General features: G+C 40.6%; 2 protein-coding genes across 2 annotated transcripts; both read left to right on the top strand.

Moving 5' to 3' along the window:
* Positions 1 to 2,274: 2,274 nt before the first annotated feature.
* kbtbd12 (kelch repeat and BTB (POZ) domain containing 12) lies at positions 2,275 to 6,799 on the top strand. The gene is made up of 6 exons (XM_080845589.1): positions 2,275 to 2,413; positions 2,794 to 3,996; positions 4,268 to 4,538; positions 4,932 to 5,082; positions 5,266 to 5,463; positions 5,723 to 6,799. Exons 2-6 carry the CDS (start codon positions 2,918 to 2,920, stop codon positions 5,890 to 5,892), a joined length of 1,869 nt encoding a protein of 622 aa, XP_080701715.1. The 5' UTR covers positions 2,275 to 2,413; positions 2,794 to 2,917; the 3' UTR covers positions 5,893 to 6,799.
* Positions 6,800 to 15,842: 9,043 nt separating this feature from the next.
* cUnh1orf159 (chromosome Un C1orf159 homolog) lies at positions 15,843 to 17,154 on the top strand (the record flags this gene model as incomplete). Its single annotated transcript, XM_080846087.1, has 5 exons — positions 15,843 to 15,903; positions 16,264 to 16,398; positions 16,519 to 16,544; positions 16,690 to 16,720; positions 17,051 to 17,154. The coding sequence occupies 5 exons, from the start codon at positions 15,843 to 15,845 to the stop codon at positions 17,152 to 17,154; spliced, it is 357 nt and encodes a 118-aa protein (XP_080702213.1).
* Between the last annotated feature and the right edge of the window lie 1,095 nt (positions 17,155 to 18,249).

The raw sequence follows: 18,249 nt of genomic DNA, 5'->3' as shown, positions 1-18,249 counted from the left end.
TGACACCTAGGTTTCTGGCTTGGTGCTTGGTGTGAAGTGCCAGTGGTTTTAAATGTGCAGATAGTTTCTCTCTTTCGTTTTTTTCACCAATCACTAATACCTCTGTTTTATCTTGGTTGAGCTAAAGGAAGTTTTGTGACATCCATACATTTATATCAGAAATGCAATTTACCAAACAATCAATAGAGCTGTAGTTGTTGGGTGTTACAGAAATATAGAGCTGGGTGTCTTCCGCGTAGCTATAGTCGATGTTGTGCCTCCTTATTACACTACCAAGGGGTAACATGTACAGACTGAAAAGTAAGGGCCCTAAAAAAGATCCTTGAGGGATCCCACAGGTCATACAAATGTTTTTTGAGGTGTGGTCTCCGAGGGCAACAAAGTATTCCCGGCCAGTTATACTGGACCAGCAGGGCCAACACAGTTTTCAAGTCTTTCAATAAGGATATCTTGATCAACAGTATCAAAGGCTGGACTCAGATCCAGAAGGGCCAAGACAGATAGTTTTTTGGAGTCAGCATTAATCCTGAGATCATCACAATTTTGGGGGGGATTTTTACCTAGAAAGGGAAGGTTGGAGATGGGTCTAAAATTGTTCTGATGGGAAAATACACTTAAGAAGGGAACAGTGGCTAGAATAATGGCTAAAATTTGACAATATGACAATTTAACAAGCTTTTCAAGATGCTTTTCAAACTTTTCAAGAAGGTGGCTGTTCAAAAATGTGCCTTAGTCATTGCCCTCGTGTTACATAATCGACATACATTGTTATTAATTTGTCAAAGGTAATCTTTTGTCATAACCTTTTTGAGTAAGATTATCAATAAATATAATGTATTATATGGCAACGACAGTATGAGCATTCTGATTGGCTAATGCGTAGTCGTGCCAGCCGCGTATTGCCCTTCTCATTGGTCAATACGGATCTGTATTGCCCTCTGATGACATCGGGCAAACATCAGCAGTATTACCGGCTGTAACTTTCAAATCTTCAATGGTCTAGTGCAAATATTCCAAGGCTCTCAGAAGAAGCGCAGGTTTGTTATTGAAAGTGATAATGAAGACAGACTATAAACTTTGAATCTCTTTCTGTTTTTTTTTTGTGTTGGAATTAAAGCCATTCTAGCAGGGCCAGGTTGTCTGTTTTCTATCAAAAGAAATTGGTTTCTAGGCAACACCTGAAACAGATTGTGTTAGGCTTTGATTCAAGAATCAAAGAATTCGCGAACATTTTTATATCGGGTAATACTTTATAGGACTTTTCAGTACAATTCAGAAGCAGCGAAAATGTGTTATTGAAAGTGATGATGAAGACTTGACTCCTATAGTGTGAAAACCTTGTGTTTAACTGTTAATTCAAGCCATTTAAGCTGAGCCCTGTTGTCCGTTTTCTATTGATCATTGTAACTGGAAGTTAGCAAGTCATTGTTTGCTAGGCAACACCTGAAACACACTGTGTCGTGAGAAGACTTTAGAGCTGAACAAAACGACATGTTTTCTATTTACAATTACCATTTATTATCAAAATGAAAAGAGCTAAAAATGCCATATAATAAACAACCTACTAACCTCGACCGTTCGGTCATGCAGGGACATATCGGACTTCAGCTTTGCCGTATCAACCTCGCTATCGCTCGGTAGATACGTTACAGCCTCAGTCTGATATGTCCCTGCATGACCTCACTCTCGGTTAGTAAGTAGTTAATATTACATTTTTGGTTACATTTTTTGTGTTTTCTGAAAAACCTGAAAAAATTACTTAGGCAATCATTTTAGGAAGGTGACAATATTCCAATTTATTATGAGAGAAGAGCATTGATTAACGCTCCACATTCCAATGAAAACACTGTGAAATTAGATTTGTATGGGCAGCTCTCAGTGAAAAATCATGAAGATTGTGACCAAGCTATTCTACATGTTATCAAGCCATGAGGACTGTGGTCCCTTTAAGAGCATGATGTGGGGACATCTGAACCAAGCCCACCAGAATCTCTGCAGCTATTCCAAAGATTAACACATATGGCAGAGCCAAAGGTTAGACATACAAAACAAAAAAATGACTGGTTCAAAATGAAATAATAATGACCTAATTTAAAGCATAGACAGCACAAACTCCTGCGATCGCTGGGCTTGGAACTAATCTTAGCCTGTGTGTGCTTCCTTTGTGTCCCACTTGTCTCTTGACACATCAACATCTATTTTTAGGTTTGTTGCTCAGCGGGGCAGAGCAGAGAGGGAGTAAACAAATATAACTCCCCCCAGGCATTGCCAGACCCCCACCCTCCACATCCACTCCTCACCCTAAGCCCTTACTCTATTTCATGGACAATCAACAGCGGTACCACTCAGCTGAGAGATTGTTGTGGACATCTAGTGCCTAAAGAGCACAGACCCCAAGAGGACACTCACTGTGGTATGAGGCGAAAAGCTCAACAGTGCATGTGTAAATGAAGTGTAATGGCATTTGCTTAATTTGTGCTTCACTAATGTGGGCTGTGGGGTAGAGATCCAAGCTGTTCTGAGCTAAGTTGGGCTGTGCAGATGGCCACTGCTGGACAGAAAGGATTTATGTTCTTGGCATAGAACTGTATTGAATTTGACATGGTTCTGTAAGAGATACAATCTTGACCTCGTATCTCTTGATTATAAACAAAGTTAAATTTTTAGATTTTTAGTTAAAAGAGGGGGTATAACAAAAGTTCTAAATCATTAGCATGTAGGACATGGGAAGGCATGCTGTTGCAACATTGCCCGCACATGCCTGCAGTGAATTCATGTCTCCTCTTCTTTCAGATAAAGTGGTCCCTCATCTGGCTGAATTAATTTCTTTATTTATGATGTCTCTACGCTAGACACAGCTTGATTGCCTTACTCGTATAGAATTCTGTTTCTTTAACATCCCCTGTCTCAGACAATAATGGATCTGAAGTCAAGGCATGGCATTACACTGCTGGAGCAGCTCAACAAAATGAGAGAGACAGAGCAGCTTACAGATGTAGTGCTGGTGGCTGAGGATGTCAGATTCCCCTGTCACCGCGTGGTCCTGTCTGTCTTCAGCCCTTACTTCCGAGTCATGTTCACCTGTGGCTTACGTGAATGTGCAAGCCGTGAAGTATTTTTACGTGATATGCCATCTCAAAGCCTAACTCTACTGCTGGAGTATATGTACAGCTCCAAGCTGCAACTCTCAGATGAAAATGTGCAAGGTGTATCGGTAGCGGCCTTTCTACTACAGATGGATGAAGTCTTTGGCCGTTGTCAGCATTACATGATCGAAAACATGGATGTAAACAACTGCTTGGGCATATACTACTATGCGCGTGACCTGGGTGCAGAAGATCTATCTGATCAGGCACAGCGCTACCTGCAGCAGCACTTCACCCAAGTGTGCATGAGCGAGGAGATGCTCGAGCTTCAGGCCCACCAGCTGGCCACCCTGCTTGGCTCAGATGATCTCAACATCTCCAGAGAGGAGAGCATCTTGGATGTGGTGCTCCGCTGGGTGAGGCACGGGGCCGCTCGGGGAGAGGAGGGCCTGGGTAGGGATCAGTACCTAGCTGAGCTCCTGCGCAAGGTGCGTCTTCCATTGGTAAACCCTGACTACCTGCGTGAAGCCATGCGTCGGAACACGGCTCTGCTGGCGAACACGGAGTGTATGGAGATGCTGGAGGAGGCGCTGGAAACCGCGGCCATGCACCCAGCTGCGGCTCCACGCAGACTGAAGCTGCGGTATGGCATGGAGACCACGGAAATGCTACTATGCATTGGCAACGACAGTGATGGGATACGGTCACGCCAATGCTCCTATGCCGACCACAGCTTCTGCTATGCGCCAACAACTGCACGCACCTACTACATCACCTCCCCCCGCTACTGCGATGCACTGGGATATGTGTGTGCAGGAGTGGTCATGGAGGACAACCAGATCGTGGTGGCAGGTGAAGCTGGTCCACGCAGGATGGCAAGGCAGAAGGAACAACATGTGGAGATTTTCAGGTGAGATACAGTGTGAGCTGAATGTTACTTTATTGCCATAGTACACTAAATGACATCACTATGCATAGGCTGCCACTTTCGTCCTACTAATACTGTCATAAATAATGTAAGAAATAGCATTATTGTCACACCTATGTCACTGAAAGGTTTTACATAAACACCAACCCGGTAATCTTGAAAGTGCTCACACAATACTTACCTTCAACCCATTGTTCCACAGTAATTCACTCTGTGCTTTAACTCTTCACAACTTCCCTTGTCTCTAATTTAGATATAACATTGATGCCCAAGGCAGTTGGCATCATCTGTGTTCAGCTGAATATCGTGATTCCTACGCTCTCGGTTCACTCGGAGATACCTTGTACCTAATGGGAGGACAAATGAAGCTGAAAAACCAACAACTCATGACCAACTGTGTGCAACGCTGGTGCATGCAGGGTGGACCCTGGCGAAGCGCTGCCCCACTGCCCTTGCCTCTGGCATATCATACAGCTGTGCGACTCAAGAACCGCCTCTATGTGCTGGGTGGCCGTACTCCTCAGGTGAGGCACAGGAGGGGCAAAGAGTAAGATCCAAAACATGTGCGTGTGCAATAGGGCAGGCAGGGAAAGTACAGGCTGTGAACCTTACCGTCCATGGTATGTTGAAAATATACTTGTAAAACGTTCATCCCCCAAAAAAGAGTTATGCTACGGTGTCTTTCATGAACAGGGACCTCCAAGGTTAATATATGGTGATATCAGTGGATGCACAACTTTATAGTAACAATTGGCTAAATATAGATTTTAATGCCATTATGCCAGGCTTTTCCAATGTTTAAAATGTCTTCATTTTTTTGTTAAAAAGACCTAAGTGCTCCCCTGTCTGCCTGATTTCATGCAACTCCCCCCTCCTGCTTCCTGACACCTGTTGTGACTCATCTGGTCTTCTGACAGACGTTTAAAACCGACGAGGAGCCGGACCGCATGAGCAACCGGCTGCTGGAATATGACCCTGAAACAAACACATGGGCAGAGCTAGCCCCGATGAACTTTTCTAAGTACCGCTGTAGCGCTGTGGCACTGAATGGAGAGATCTATGTCCTGGGTAAGATCAGGAGGGACCTTCACATATGGGTTTAGCAGATAACTGCATACAGTGTTTCAATGTGTAAAAGAATTTACGATGATTTAGATTAGTCAATAGTTTAGTCAATTCTTTAAATAACATGTAGGAATGACGACAAATCTGAACAGTACATAAAACTCCTTTGATGTGGTTTTGATGCAGGTGGCATAGGGTGTGAGGGAGTGGATCGGGGACAATGTCGGCGCTGTCTGAACGTGGTTGAGATCTACAATCCTGATGGAGACTTCTGGAGGGAGGGAGCTTCACTGCCATGGCCCATCCTCTCTTTGCGCTCAAATGCTTCCAATGCTGGAGTGGTGGACGGAAAAATCTATGTGTGTGGATACTACAAAGGAGCAGGTAATTCTGCTTTCCTACACACAACCAGTGCATTGACACAATTCACAATAAGAAAAGGCTTAATGTTAAAGGTCAACTCTCCCCACAGCAGTACATGCATACCTCTGACAATGCACTCCACAGTACATTTTCTACATACAAAAAACTGTCCTACACAAGACAAAGAATCCTAAAAGATGTGCAGATGGTTTAGTTTACTTAACTCATAATCATTTTCAGTGTATTGCTAAGAGTATACAAATCCCCCCCCCCCCCCCAGATCGCTATGACAACATAACTAAGGACATCTTGGAGCTGGACCCCTGGGAGAACAGCTGGGCAGTGGTGCGGAGGCACGTATTGATGCATGACAGCTATGACGTGTGTTTGGTGGCCAGCCTCAACCCCCGTGGACTGCTGGCCCCGCCTGCTGACCTCATGAATGAGTAGGGGGATCGTGCGTGGCTACACACAGGAAAGGCCACTGGATGGCAAGTAGGCCGCAACTGCTTCCAGGGTGATATACAAGAGCAAACACATCACTAGTGGTTGATTGCACTAGGGAGATGCTACACTCAAAGGAAGGTGGACAAACTGTTGCATGAATCATATATTTGTGGATAAAACAAAGGGGGTAGTGTTTTATTCTTCTTCTTCTATTGTAGTTACCCATACACTCCTTGGTTTGATTCTTTTGTTCTGATCATATCACTGGAAATCCCACTGTGAGTGGATGAACCTCTGTTGAGGGCCTGTCAAGAGTGGCCTGTGCTGTAAGCCACAGCCTAACCGATACAAAATTAGTTTGTAAATATTAGATCTTAGTTTTGTATAGTTAAAAGCCGTAATGCGTAACGTTTTGCCTTTTTTGGAAGTAAGACCTTTTAATGCGTCTGTCATGGCTCCTTAATAAAACATACTGATAATGCATCTATACATGCCCAACTCAATGTTTTAGACTGTGTATCAGAAACTCAACACAGATTTTTGTTTCCGTGCCATTTTTGTTGTTGTTTGTAATTATGTTCCAACATCAGATGTCTTGTAGATACATAATGATGTCTAGCATGACATGGTGATGGTAAACAGAAACCAGGATGATGGTAACCAGTATAGGCCTACATTTTTCACAAAAATAATGTGCACATATAATGATATGAGAATATTTGGAGCACTTAAAACAGCACTTAAACCACAAATTACCAGTAGTGAAGTGTTTATATGATACTCACTTGTGTCACCTGCTTACAAGTCACATTATTACTACTTTTTACAAGTATAAATTGCCGAGATAAAAAGACATGAAAACCTCATTTGAGCTCGGAGCAGAACACAACCATAAATACTACATCAATTTGCCTGACTACTGTCATTTTTATTTGGAACAAATGATGACTCTGTTACAGAAACTAAAAATGAACTCCTTACACCCACCTATCCCTAACCACCATGAGCTGAACATCTGAACAGTTTGTGATACTGTCTAGGCACCCTCAATGTCAGTCAGAGTCACCAAAGTCAAAAAGATTCCAGAGGGCTTCCTGGTCCTTCTCTGGAATCTCAGCCTTGGCATTAGTCTTCCCCTTTGTTTTCCAGTCTACTCCATCCCAGGCTAACAGGCACTGGGTACTGTTAGTGTTGTCTGACCACATGTGCTGTCTTTCATCACCACGCATGCCAACCTGTTTGTTCTCTTTCAGCTGTTCAGGTGGTTTGACGTTCTCACAGTGTGCTTTGTTCTTAACCTGGTTAAGTGGAGATAATTCTTCATTCTCCTCCTCTCCCTCTCTGCGATCTGGCCTCAACCTGCGGAAAACATTTTCTTGCCCAACCCCTCCATAGACAGACGGTGCATTCTGAGGAATGAGGGCTCTTCTCTTTCCTCTGGGCCTTTTCTTCGGCCTAATCTTTTGAAGCCCTCTTTGTACGGAGAAGTTAGATGCAATGACCTCTTGTCTGGCAGGCATCACCCTGTCTTGAGGTCTGGCAGTGATGGCCATCATTTGAGATTCATCCTGTATAGATCCCGGAATGCAGGAGCTACGTGAGACTTGGTTCCTCAGGGGATATTGCACTATTCTATCCTGCACGACTTGTCCCTCTTGGTTGGTGGGGAGAGGACGCAAGGCGGCCCTGGAAGGGACTGTTTGGTCATAGGTTGAATTGGTTTGCAGGGTGGAGAAACACAGACCTACAGTGGGCCCTGAGGGGCAGTTGTCCCTAGGACCACACACTCGGACACCCTGGAAGACACGCTTCTCTTCACTAACCACACAGAACCGCTCCACCAAGCCTGGTGAAGTCTGGACCTCGCTGTTGACCATCTGGACGGGTCTGGAGACAGACCTCTGGGTCTGGGCCTCCATTGTGGCTAAGAGTAGGGACTGCATTTCTGCCAATACACTCTTTCCCTGACCATGCTCCACCCTCAAGCTATCCATGTTTTGCTGCAAATCCTGTAGATGGGAGCTCAGGTCTTTTGTAGCAGTGGCCAACTGGTTCAGAGACAAACAATTTCTTAATAAATGGTAAGACGCTACTATCTACAAACCATGCAAAACACAGAATATAGAATTCCACAAAAATACAACTGGTTTTATACATACATCCCTAGGTTGATTAAAAAGCTTACTGATCATGTGTACCATGGGGGCAATATGAAGTGTACATCAGTGCAAGCTGCTTAAAAATCACTGACCACTTTTGAGGGGTGCCTTACCTTAGCCTCTCTCTCTTCCATTTCTCTCAGTGTCTTACTCTGAGAGTTCAATTTCATGATCACTTCCTCAATCTTAGGCATAATGCCATCGCACACACTGGCCATGCTTTCCTTAACTGCATCACACAGAATAGTCATATATTTTCCCATGTTAACACAATCTGAACTGCTGACTTCTAATGAACCACTCTTGTGCAACTATATTGGCAGTCTACACAAGAAAATCACTTAATTTGCAGAAAAGGCTGAGCTTACCTGTCTTTGTGAGAACATTTATTCCTTCTACCAGAACGTTGTGTGTGGTCTCACCACTGTAATGTATGTGTTCCAATAGAGGTTTGACCTGAAAATTAAGTGAAGGGTTAAAGGGTGAAAAGTAACATAAAGCAAGATGCAGACTTGCTATGTCTCACTATTCACTTACCTTTTCAAGGGAATCATTCAACTGCAAAAACTCATGGTTGATAATTTCACTGAAAGGGTAAAAAGGACAAACTGTTTCCTTACATCTGCATTAATGCAAGATTATAGCCACACTCCAATATGCACAGAATAATCTACCTACAAGAAACTCTGAGACGGACATACTACAAGAACATGACCTACCTCTCTGACTTTTCTTTTGCCTTTTTCTTGTCCTCTTCAAACCTATCTAACACACCAATGGCAGGTTTCCTGTTGGTGGCACTGTGAGTTTCAGTGTCTTCACCAAACAGATAAGGTTTTGCATTGTAATTTGTGGAAACCCTCAAATCATTTCCCTAAGAGACAAAATTGCACAACTGTTTGATATGTCAAAATATACAAAAGAAAACACTTTCTCTGATGCATCTATGGCTGTAACCAAGGTGAAAACCACTGTTATCCTATAGGCTATTATTTCATTGCCAATAATCCTTGGTCTCCGACAGGTTCTCAACTGCCTGTCATTTCATCTAATTACTTTAGATTGTGGACCAACACTACAGGGAAAGGAAGATAAGGTTGGCTGGAACCTGTGCATAACGTATGCAGTTTATGGATTTGGGGTTCAGGTTATTAGATGACAACATGGACGATTATGAAACCATGTGCCACTGGGCCTGGACATGTAAAAGAACTTTGGTCAGCGTGAGTTGTTTTTAAATGTATTTATAAATTAATTTGACTTGTTATAGAGGAATTGCATTATTAGCCTTGTATGCTCATGAGTTTGAAAATATTGGGTGACTTATTCATGATTCTGTGCAGCCAACAAGACTACTGTACAGAACCCTGTACAGAGAGTTGATGACCCCTACCTCCTCAGAATTTTGTTTGGGGTTCCTCGAAGAGAAAGGCACCTCCTGTGAAAAGGCTTGTGAATTTTCCGGCCAGAACTGGGATCCAAGCAGAAACTGTGAATCTGTTAGGCTTAAGTAATCACTGGTGGCTCCTAACTTGCCAGATCCCCTGGATCCCCTACGATGGCAAAAGTAGCATTACTATTAGCATCAATGAGTTAACAGTCAGTTAACCATTAAATAAGTCATTCATTTGATTATGTGTGTGTGGTAGTAAGGGCAGCTTTTGTGTTACTTGCCCAGATTCAGAGGGTATGTGTAAAATTTCCTTTATGTTCCACTTGTTTGTCTTCATAGTTCTTTCTTTTTTACTTCGTAAAGACACAAGTCATAACAACGCCACTAAAAAAAAGACAAATATAAACAATTAAACAACATACACTAAATAAGCATCTAAGGTTAATATTAGGCAGGAATACACTTAGATAGCATGCCAGATAAACTTTACTCAATAGGACTAACGTTAGCGTAACATTGATAAGCCTATGTGTTAACTAGTTGGCTTCTATAAATTCACAAGTCAGACAAGCGTCAACGTCAATTTGGTTAAATTAAGAGCCTCGAGTAATATGGGAGTTGTTCTTCGTCACAAATTATGTGGCTATCCAGTTAGCTAGCAAGGTTAACGTTAGTTACGTTAGAAGCTAACCATAAACTAGCTAACAGCATCTATCTCTACATGAGTTAACTAACACCAATTTACCTTAGAGACGTTGATAATCACATAAGCTCAAATATTAACGTTTCCGGCTGTGAATCCTAGCTAGACACCAAACTCAACTATTAACACTAACAGAGTCAGATAAACAGTTGGCGAGTACAGTCAATTTACTCTTACAATAACGTTACTAACAGTTAGGTTTTAGTCCATGGAGAAATCTTAGCTCGTGCCAAACGCACCTGTTTAATCAGTTGTTGGCACGAGCATTTTCTCATCGCTTTTACAGGTGCATCTCAATAAATTATTAGAATATAATCAAAAGGTTGATTTATTTCAGTAATTCGATTCAAAAAGTGAAACTCATATTATATAGATTCATTATACACAGACTGATACATGTCAAGTGTTTATTTCTTTTAATTTTGATGATTATAACTGACAGCTAATGAAAACACCAAATTCAGTATCTCAATACATTTGAATTGTGTGGAAAAAGTTCAATATTGAAGAGTCATGGTGTCAGACTCTGATCAGCTAATTAACTCAAAACACTTGCAACACTTACTGAGCCTTTAAATGGTCTCTCAGTCTGGTTCATTAGGCTACACAATCATGGGGAAGACTGCTGATTTGACAGTTGTCCAGAAGACGATCATTGACACCCTGCACAAAGAGGGTGCTGTTCACAGAGTGCTGTATCCAAGCACATTAATGGAAAGTTGAATGGAAGGAGAACATTTGGTAGAAAAAGGTGCATAAGCAACAGGGATAACCGCAGCCTTGAGAGGATTGTGAAACTAAGCCCAATTTGGGCGAGATTCACAAGGAGTGGATTGCAGCTGGAGTCAGTGCTTCAAGAGCCACGTCGCACAGACGTATCCAGGACATGGGCTTCAACTGTTGCATTCCTTGTGTCAAGCCACTCTTGAACCAGAGACAATATCAGAGGCGTCTAACCTGGGCTAAGAACAAAAAGGACTGGACTGTTGCTGCTCAGTGGATCGAAGTTCTCTTTTCAGATGAAAGTACATTTTGCATTTCATTAAGAAATCAAGGTCCCACAGTCTGGAGAAAGAGAGGAGAGGCATCGACTCCAAGTTGCTTGAGGTCCAGTTTAAAGTTTCCAGTCAGTGATGATTTGGGGTGCCATGTCATCTGCTGGTGTTGGTCGACTGCAGTGGCGATTCTAGCCCGAAATTTCAGGTGGGGCATGGGGTTTTGTATGACGTCATGTCATCGTCACAAAAATAGAGCTAGCTGATTATTATATTATTATATTAGCAATTTGCCTATGCCCAGGTAGGCATATGCTATGGGCTGCATTTTGAATGCCCGCAGGGAGCAGAAATAGTAACTTGACACAAAAACATAAAAAAGCTTGTAGTAGTATCACCGCTTGAGGGGTCAAAAGCCCATTTTACCCAAACTGCTGACCATGCGAATACCATATGTCAAATACCACATATGGGACGATGACATGACATGCATATTTTTGTGTCTGAGCGCATAATTTTTTTTTTAATCAGTTTGAATCAATTCATGACATCGACACTTTATTATGTAAAAGCTATTTAGTTTGAATACATTTTCAGTAAATTATGAAAAAATATATTATTTTATGTTTTGGCATCTCAAACCCCCAAAATGGCGCAACCGCCCACACAAATGAACAGACTTAGAAAAGTATTGAAAATGGTGTAAGTAAAATAATGTAGCATGATTTTATGCTTGAAACCTTTTAAATAAATCACATTTATTTACAAATATCAATACTTTGATCTAGTTGAGATAATTGAAAAACTTTTGTCAAGCAATTTGTATGTTCTCAAATGTCAGGGTGGCACAACCGTAACAATGTGAAATGTCCATACTAGTAAACAGGATATTGCATCATCCAGAGGTCCCCAACTGACCTTTATGACTGAGTGAAAAGGTTTGTAATTTTCTCTAAAATTTTACTTTTAACTCCTTAGATAGGTACACTTTCTATGTCAGGTGGTACAACCAATGTAAAACTAGAGAAATGTTATTTAATTATACAACTTTTTTATATCAAAATAGTATATGAATGAACTCAAAAACGAATACAGGCATCCAACTAGAGGCATGTTTAATTTGAAATTAGTGGTAAAAGTCAGGTGGTGCAACTGCAATTATACTTAATAATATTATTACTAATTATAATATGATATATAAAGCTCTTGAATTGTCTATTCATTTTCTAAAATGTTTTAGTTTTATATTAAAGATGGTATGCAGTTTCAAACATGATTATTTTAAAATAATTTTAAAAATCTGCAATACACAAAGAGCGCACAAAAAATTATCTGGCTGCAAGAGGAGAACATCTTGCAAAAAGAAAAGAAAAGAATATTACTAAATTAACTGTAATGCAAGCCTGAATTTTGTAGTTGTTACTTTTATACAGTTGTCAGACATGCCAGTTTATCAGTCTCCATGTTTTATAGTTATCAGAGGAGGAAGAGAGAGGGAAAGAAAAAAGTGAGACAATAGTGGAAGCAAGACCAGAGGAGAAGGTACAGGGCTATGGAGGAAATCTTGAATTTCACTTCAGAGTCTAAATGGATACAACTCCCATAGAAGTCCAGCAGAGCTTCAACCAGTTGCTGACTTCCTCTGCCGAGATGAGAACAGTCGCTTTTCTGCCAGGGAGAAAGGACACGGTGTGTCTTTAATTGAACTCCATCTCCAGCATAACTATGAAATGCAGAAGTCACACTGGCTCTCTTGCAAATAATTTGTTCAGTATTGTCCTTTCTTTGTCACATGAGCATGCTTGGACCATGAGTATGTCAAACTCCACTGCAGCAGAAAGGTCTTCTCAAAACTGATAGCATTTCTCAGCTGTTGTCCTCAATCGTATGCAGTACAGACAACAAGCCATGCGTGTATTGAGTCTTTTGCAAAATGCTGCTATGAGGTGGAAGTTTCAAGACCTCAGGCAGAAGAGAATGTCACCTGGAGTCAATGGAAGTGAAAACCTGTGTCAGAGGGGCATAAAACGTATATGAATTTTGTTAAAGACGCCCAAATCGGAACATGTACTGAACTGTTTCAATCATAAGCTTGACGGCCTAGCCAAACACCACAACATTTTCTACTATACAAGGATGGGCTCAAAGTGATATCAGAACCAAAGCCTCTTAATTCATGGCACACACGGCCAACTCATGCAGACTGGGACTGCTTTAGTTGCCACAACCAAAAATGGTATATCAGCCCTCTAAAAGAGTTCAACAGTTAAATATTTCTGTTTCATGTTTTGAAATACTTTGTCAAACATTACTTTTTAGTTAAATCACAATACGTTTTTTTTGTGTGTGTGTATTATAAAGTGTCACGTTCAAGTTGCTATGCATTGAATGTTTTAAAATCTTGGAATACTTTGCACTACTTTTACTTTATTAGCCTTGATAATCAATTTACTACTTTAACTACAGCACAGACTGTTAACTATTTTTTTTAAATAAAAATGCAATTATTCTGCATATTTCCTGTCCTTACTACTGATGTCAGGTGGCACAACTGAATTGTCAGGTGGTGCGACGAGGAACATTTTTTTGATTTAAGCCAATAAATAATAGGTTAAAGTGCCAAATGGTTGCAAACTATGATGTGCATAGCTATTGTATTGAATACATTAACTTGTATTCGTAAAACTATTTTTCTGTCTATAAATATAAAATTGGATGCTAAAGATTTACGAAATACCTGGCACTGGGATGCAGTAATCTTAAACTTAAATTGTTACAAAAACAACCACAAAAATAATAATAATCTGTAAGCACTGTTAACAGACTAACACTAGGTAAATATTATATAATATCTGGTTGCGCCACTTGACATTTTGGTTTAAAATTCTATCAAAACCTAACCCTAGAATTGTATCACTTTGAAATTATATTTTAGGCTATTTGATGCTGTCATCTCAAGAAATAGGTTATATGCTATGCATGTTAGAAGAACTACATTTCGGAAATAAAAATGTGTGAAGTGATTGTGGTACTTGTATTTGTGTTAAGACAAGTATTGTATTGTTTCTTAATACTTAACCCTCTAGCCAACACCATTAGGTAGGCTATTATATGGTTATGTAGACCAATGTGTTGTCAGCGACAGCTTTTATCCAGAGATTATCTTGTTTGACCAGGTTCCATCTGGTTGTACAACTGTACCTTACATAGAGACTTACATCGTTGCAATTTGTATCCTAGCAACCCAGAGACAGGAAGTCTGATTTCATTTCACGCCGTAAAAGTCTTCTTGCGACCCTAACGTTACCTGGGCGTTGATAATGTGTCCATGATAGGACTGTCGTGACTGCAAGGACAAATCCCAAAACAATCAACCAAAGCTATTATTTTACAAAATGACACATCCATAACATTAATGCGAAACTGTTAGTTTGCCGTGTAGAGTAACAGGCGAAAAGGAAGTTGATAGGCAACAAGCTATCTATCTATCGCTAGATATGTTATCGATAGCTAGCTAGCAAGGTAACTTTACAGCCTGTAATATCGCAAACGCTCGGAGTTGCCTGGACAGTAAACTTCACTGTAGTTTGCTAGCACGCTAAGGTAGGGTAACGTTAACGTTATTTTATTGATAATGGACACCATTAATTATTAGTGTTTGTTGGCTGCATACGCGTTGTTGGCAATCAGTGCTATAAGTAACACCGGTTTGATAATGAGAGCTAACACCAAACGTCATTAGTTAAGTCAAGATACGTATCTATGTAAACATAAGATCCACTGAGGCCATGCGTTTCATAAACGTGTCTATTCATCAAAATTATGGTACAGAAGTGATACATTTAACAAACTAAAACTAACCTTTTTTTTTTTTTTGCTGTAGCTAATGTTAAGTAGATTAACGCCGTAGAACGTGTGAGCTAGGTTACTGTGAGTGACAGTTATATGTGTTAGCAGGAGAGACGAATGATGTTGCTACTTTATAACCGAAATCAATATTTACCTGAAACACTGAGCAAATTATTAGTTCTTGTGTATACCAAAGATATAGTGTGCTGTTAAAATGTCAGATCCTTTTGCTCATTTCAGACTGAATTTTTAATTCTAACATGTAACTTGTTATTTGTAGATAAGGACGTCATGACACACTGCAACATATTTACTGGAGCTGCACTTCTAATGATCTCGGAAAACTTTGTAACAAAGGTACATTTGCTGTATCATTATATTAAAGGTACTCCACGTAGCTAGGATACAGTACTTCGGCTCCTTATGTATCTTTGGTAGTAGTGGGTGTCATTTATTTCTGCCCTGGTTGGGTTTTCAGGGTTTGTCAACTTGTTATACATGCTTGTACATGCCTTCAACACTTCAACCCCTGTTAACTGTCTGGTGGGATGCTTTTAAAGGCTCTTCTACATAACCCTATCACTTGCTGTGGGTCCATGCGGAGAAGCAATGAAAGCTGTATGAATGCCACTCATTGTGATTCAGGTACTGCTCCTTTGACACACAGCTCTATCTTTGTGTGTTGTATGTTGTAATTGGAGGCTATGTCTGTTCGTCAGTGGTGGTGTACTATTAGGAAGAAAACATCAGTGTGTCAAAAGTTAATTCAGATCTAGGGGCCATGTAGCAATCCTCATATGCCTTGTTTGTTCTCATTAGGCTGCCATTTACACGTTCTGGAGAACAATACCTCAATGTGCTTATCCTGTGACTCAGCAGTTCCAGAACAAGGCGCCCTCACAGTCTGCAACCACAGTGAGTTTGGCACTCTGTATAGTTAAATTATGGCTGAACACACTTTGAACACTCGTTTTTTCTCTAAAGCTTTTTCTGAAGTTTGGATGAATGAACATTGGTCAGCAGAATTTTTTTCTTCTTTTGTTGTTTGTTGCTTACAGCAAGGAGCAATGTTACCACAAAATCTACAGTTATTAACCTTGGTAAGAAAGTTCTTATAATTATACCATACTCATTTCACTTATATTGTTCACATTAAAGTAATAATTCAAATGAAAGAGAAATGACAATTATTTTATTGATTTGAGCTCTGTCCTATGTTAGATGCACTGAAATAGTGATAAGTGGATGTGTGTGATGGGTTTGGCTGTGCAACAGGTGGGCCAGGTGTGGCAGCCTCACTTCTCCTCGGGACACTGCTGATCAGTCTCTTCCTGATCCTATCAGTTGCCTCCTTCTTCTACCTCAAGCGCTCAAACCAGCTGCCTGGGGTTTTCTACAGACGTAACAAAGGTGACTCAGTCTACAGGAACATCATTCTTTCATGATGTAGATGATTGACTATTGCTTAATGTGTACTGAGAGATATTTTTGAAAGGAAGACTCTTCTGAGTTTTGTTTTTGTGTCTGTAGCATTCATATTCCAGCCCAGTGAAACAGTGAGTAGTTCACCTTGATTTTCATTACCTTCTTTACAATTGTAACTAAGGAACCTTGCTCTGCTAGGAGCCACTAGTACCTAAAATAACAAACAGGTTTAGCATGTTAACAAATACCTAACACATTCCTCTCCTCTGTCTGAAGGCGGTTATGATGCCTTCCGCTGGAGCTTCAGGTAAGAAAAAAGTTTACTTACAGCAGTGCCCCCTTGTGGCCAGTTGTAAGTCAGTAATATGTAGTTTTGTAAGACAGTAGTGTCATTTGTTGGAAGGTGGAGCTGTTGCATTCACAGTATGAATTAGATGTATTGGGACTTGCATAACCACATAATGAAGTAGGCATTTCATTGAATTTGATGACTTTTTACCAGATGACAGGAATTCCACATGAATAGATGCCATAATATTGTGAAATGCTTCTCTCAATGTGCAGAATCTGTGCATTTAAACTATATTGACCCTTACTTCTCACACATTAACTAAACAATAATATGCCCAATTTGCAGAAAGGAAACCCAGGTATGTCCGAAGGGAAAGACCATCTACTGCTTCAGCCTCGAGCAGTGCCACTGTGTCCACAGGACCAGTCACTAGGATTCACAATGTGTGATCAGCCCACTGAAGTCTAATGAGAGGTCCTGATAGGAAGGGCCTCTCTGTTTTGGCTGTCTTTTGGAGAAGTGTTCCTTTCTTTTCCAATTGCTTTATTGTCCTCTCCACTGTCAGAAATGTCCTCTCCACTGTCAGAAATGTCCCATTGACACTGAATTCTGACCAAAAACCCATGTCATCCACCAGTTCTCATTTTAATACCAGTTCTCATTTTAATACCGGTATGTACTTGATTTTAATGGTCACTGATGCATAGGAGCTGCAGTTATTTATTGATATTAATTATGTTTCCATTCCTTTTTCCTCTGTGTTTAAAGTGCAACACCATTTGGTTTTGGTGCAGCTGTAGCACTTTGAGTTATTTATCTTGTGATTAGCAAATTAGCATTGTGTTTTTCACTAGCTAACTGTGCCCTCTTGTTTTGTTTTGTATTGTGTTGTTGTTGTAGCGGTAAACCAAAATGAATTATAGTGCCATGTTTGCACAACATTTAAAACACGTGATGCACTGAAGTGACCAAAAAAAGTGACAGGTCTCCATAGATCGGTCAAGAACACTCATTGTGCAGTGGACAAAATGTCTCTGATGAATTATAGCCAAAATAGGATTAATATGAATAATTATGAAAAATATTCCATACACCTGCATGAGGCACAGTGGCAATTGAAACAGGAAAATTTCCATTGTAAGCCAGTACGCATGCAATTTGAGGTGAGAGCAGGGAGGATGCTTACACTTTCCTCCACTGTTGAAACCGATGGTCCATTTGTGCCTATATTGTTAAGCCATTTCATATCCACACCAGCCTTACATGCATGGTAAGAAAGGTTTGAACCTTTGTCAGTGAGGCTGTTCAGTCAGATTGCCTCAAACATTGGAACTATGACTACTTCCTGTGCCCTCCAGCTTTTATCTACATTAAGTACAGAATCTTGAAAGCATTTTGTCTTGAGCGGTCAGCCAATGGAAGTGTTACATATGAATGATAGCTGTGTTTTCTCTAACCAGATGGCTTTGTCTTGTTTGTCAGTAATTGAATATAGCACTTTTTATGCCAATCCTGTGCCAATGAAGGTGAAATGCACTGTTTGA

The sequence above is a fragment of the Sprattus sprattus genome (assembly GCF_963457725.1).
Source record: "Sprattus sprattus genome assembly, chromosome: 10".
Lineage (NCBI taxonomy): Eukaryota > Metazoa > Chordata > Actinopteri > Clupeiformes > Clupeidae > Sprattus > Sprattus sprattus.
Note: the sequence above shows the minus strand (reverse complement) of the source record. Positions and strands in the feature narration are given on the sequence as shown.

What these genes read in the sequence shown, in the direction of transcription:
- kbtbd12 (XM_080845589.1), top strand. Translation starts at nt 2,918, where the DNA reads ATGGATCTGAAGTCAAGGCATGGCATTACACTGCTGGAGCAGCTCAAC. An exon ending in TGGGTGGCCGTACTCCTCAG is followed by an intron (nt 4,539 to 4,931) that starts GTGAGGCACAGG and finishes GTCTTCTGACAG; the next exon opens with ACGTTTAAAACCGACGAGGA. An exon ending in TGGAGAGATCTATGTCCTGG is followed by an intron (nt 5,083 to 5,265) that starts GTAAGATCAGGA and finishes GTTTTGATGCAG; the next exon opens with GTGGCATAGGGTGTGAGGGA.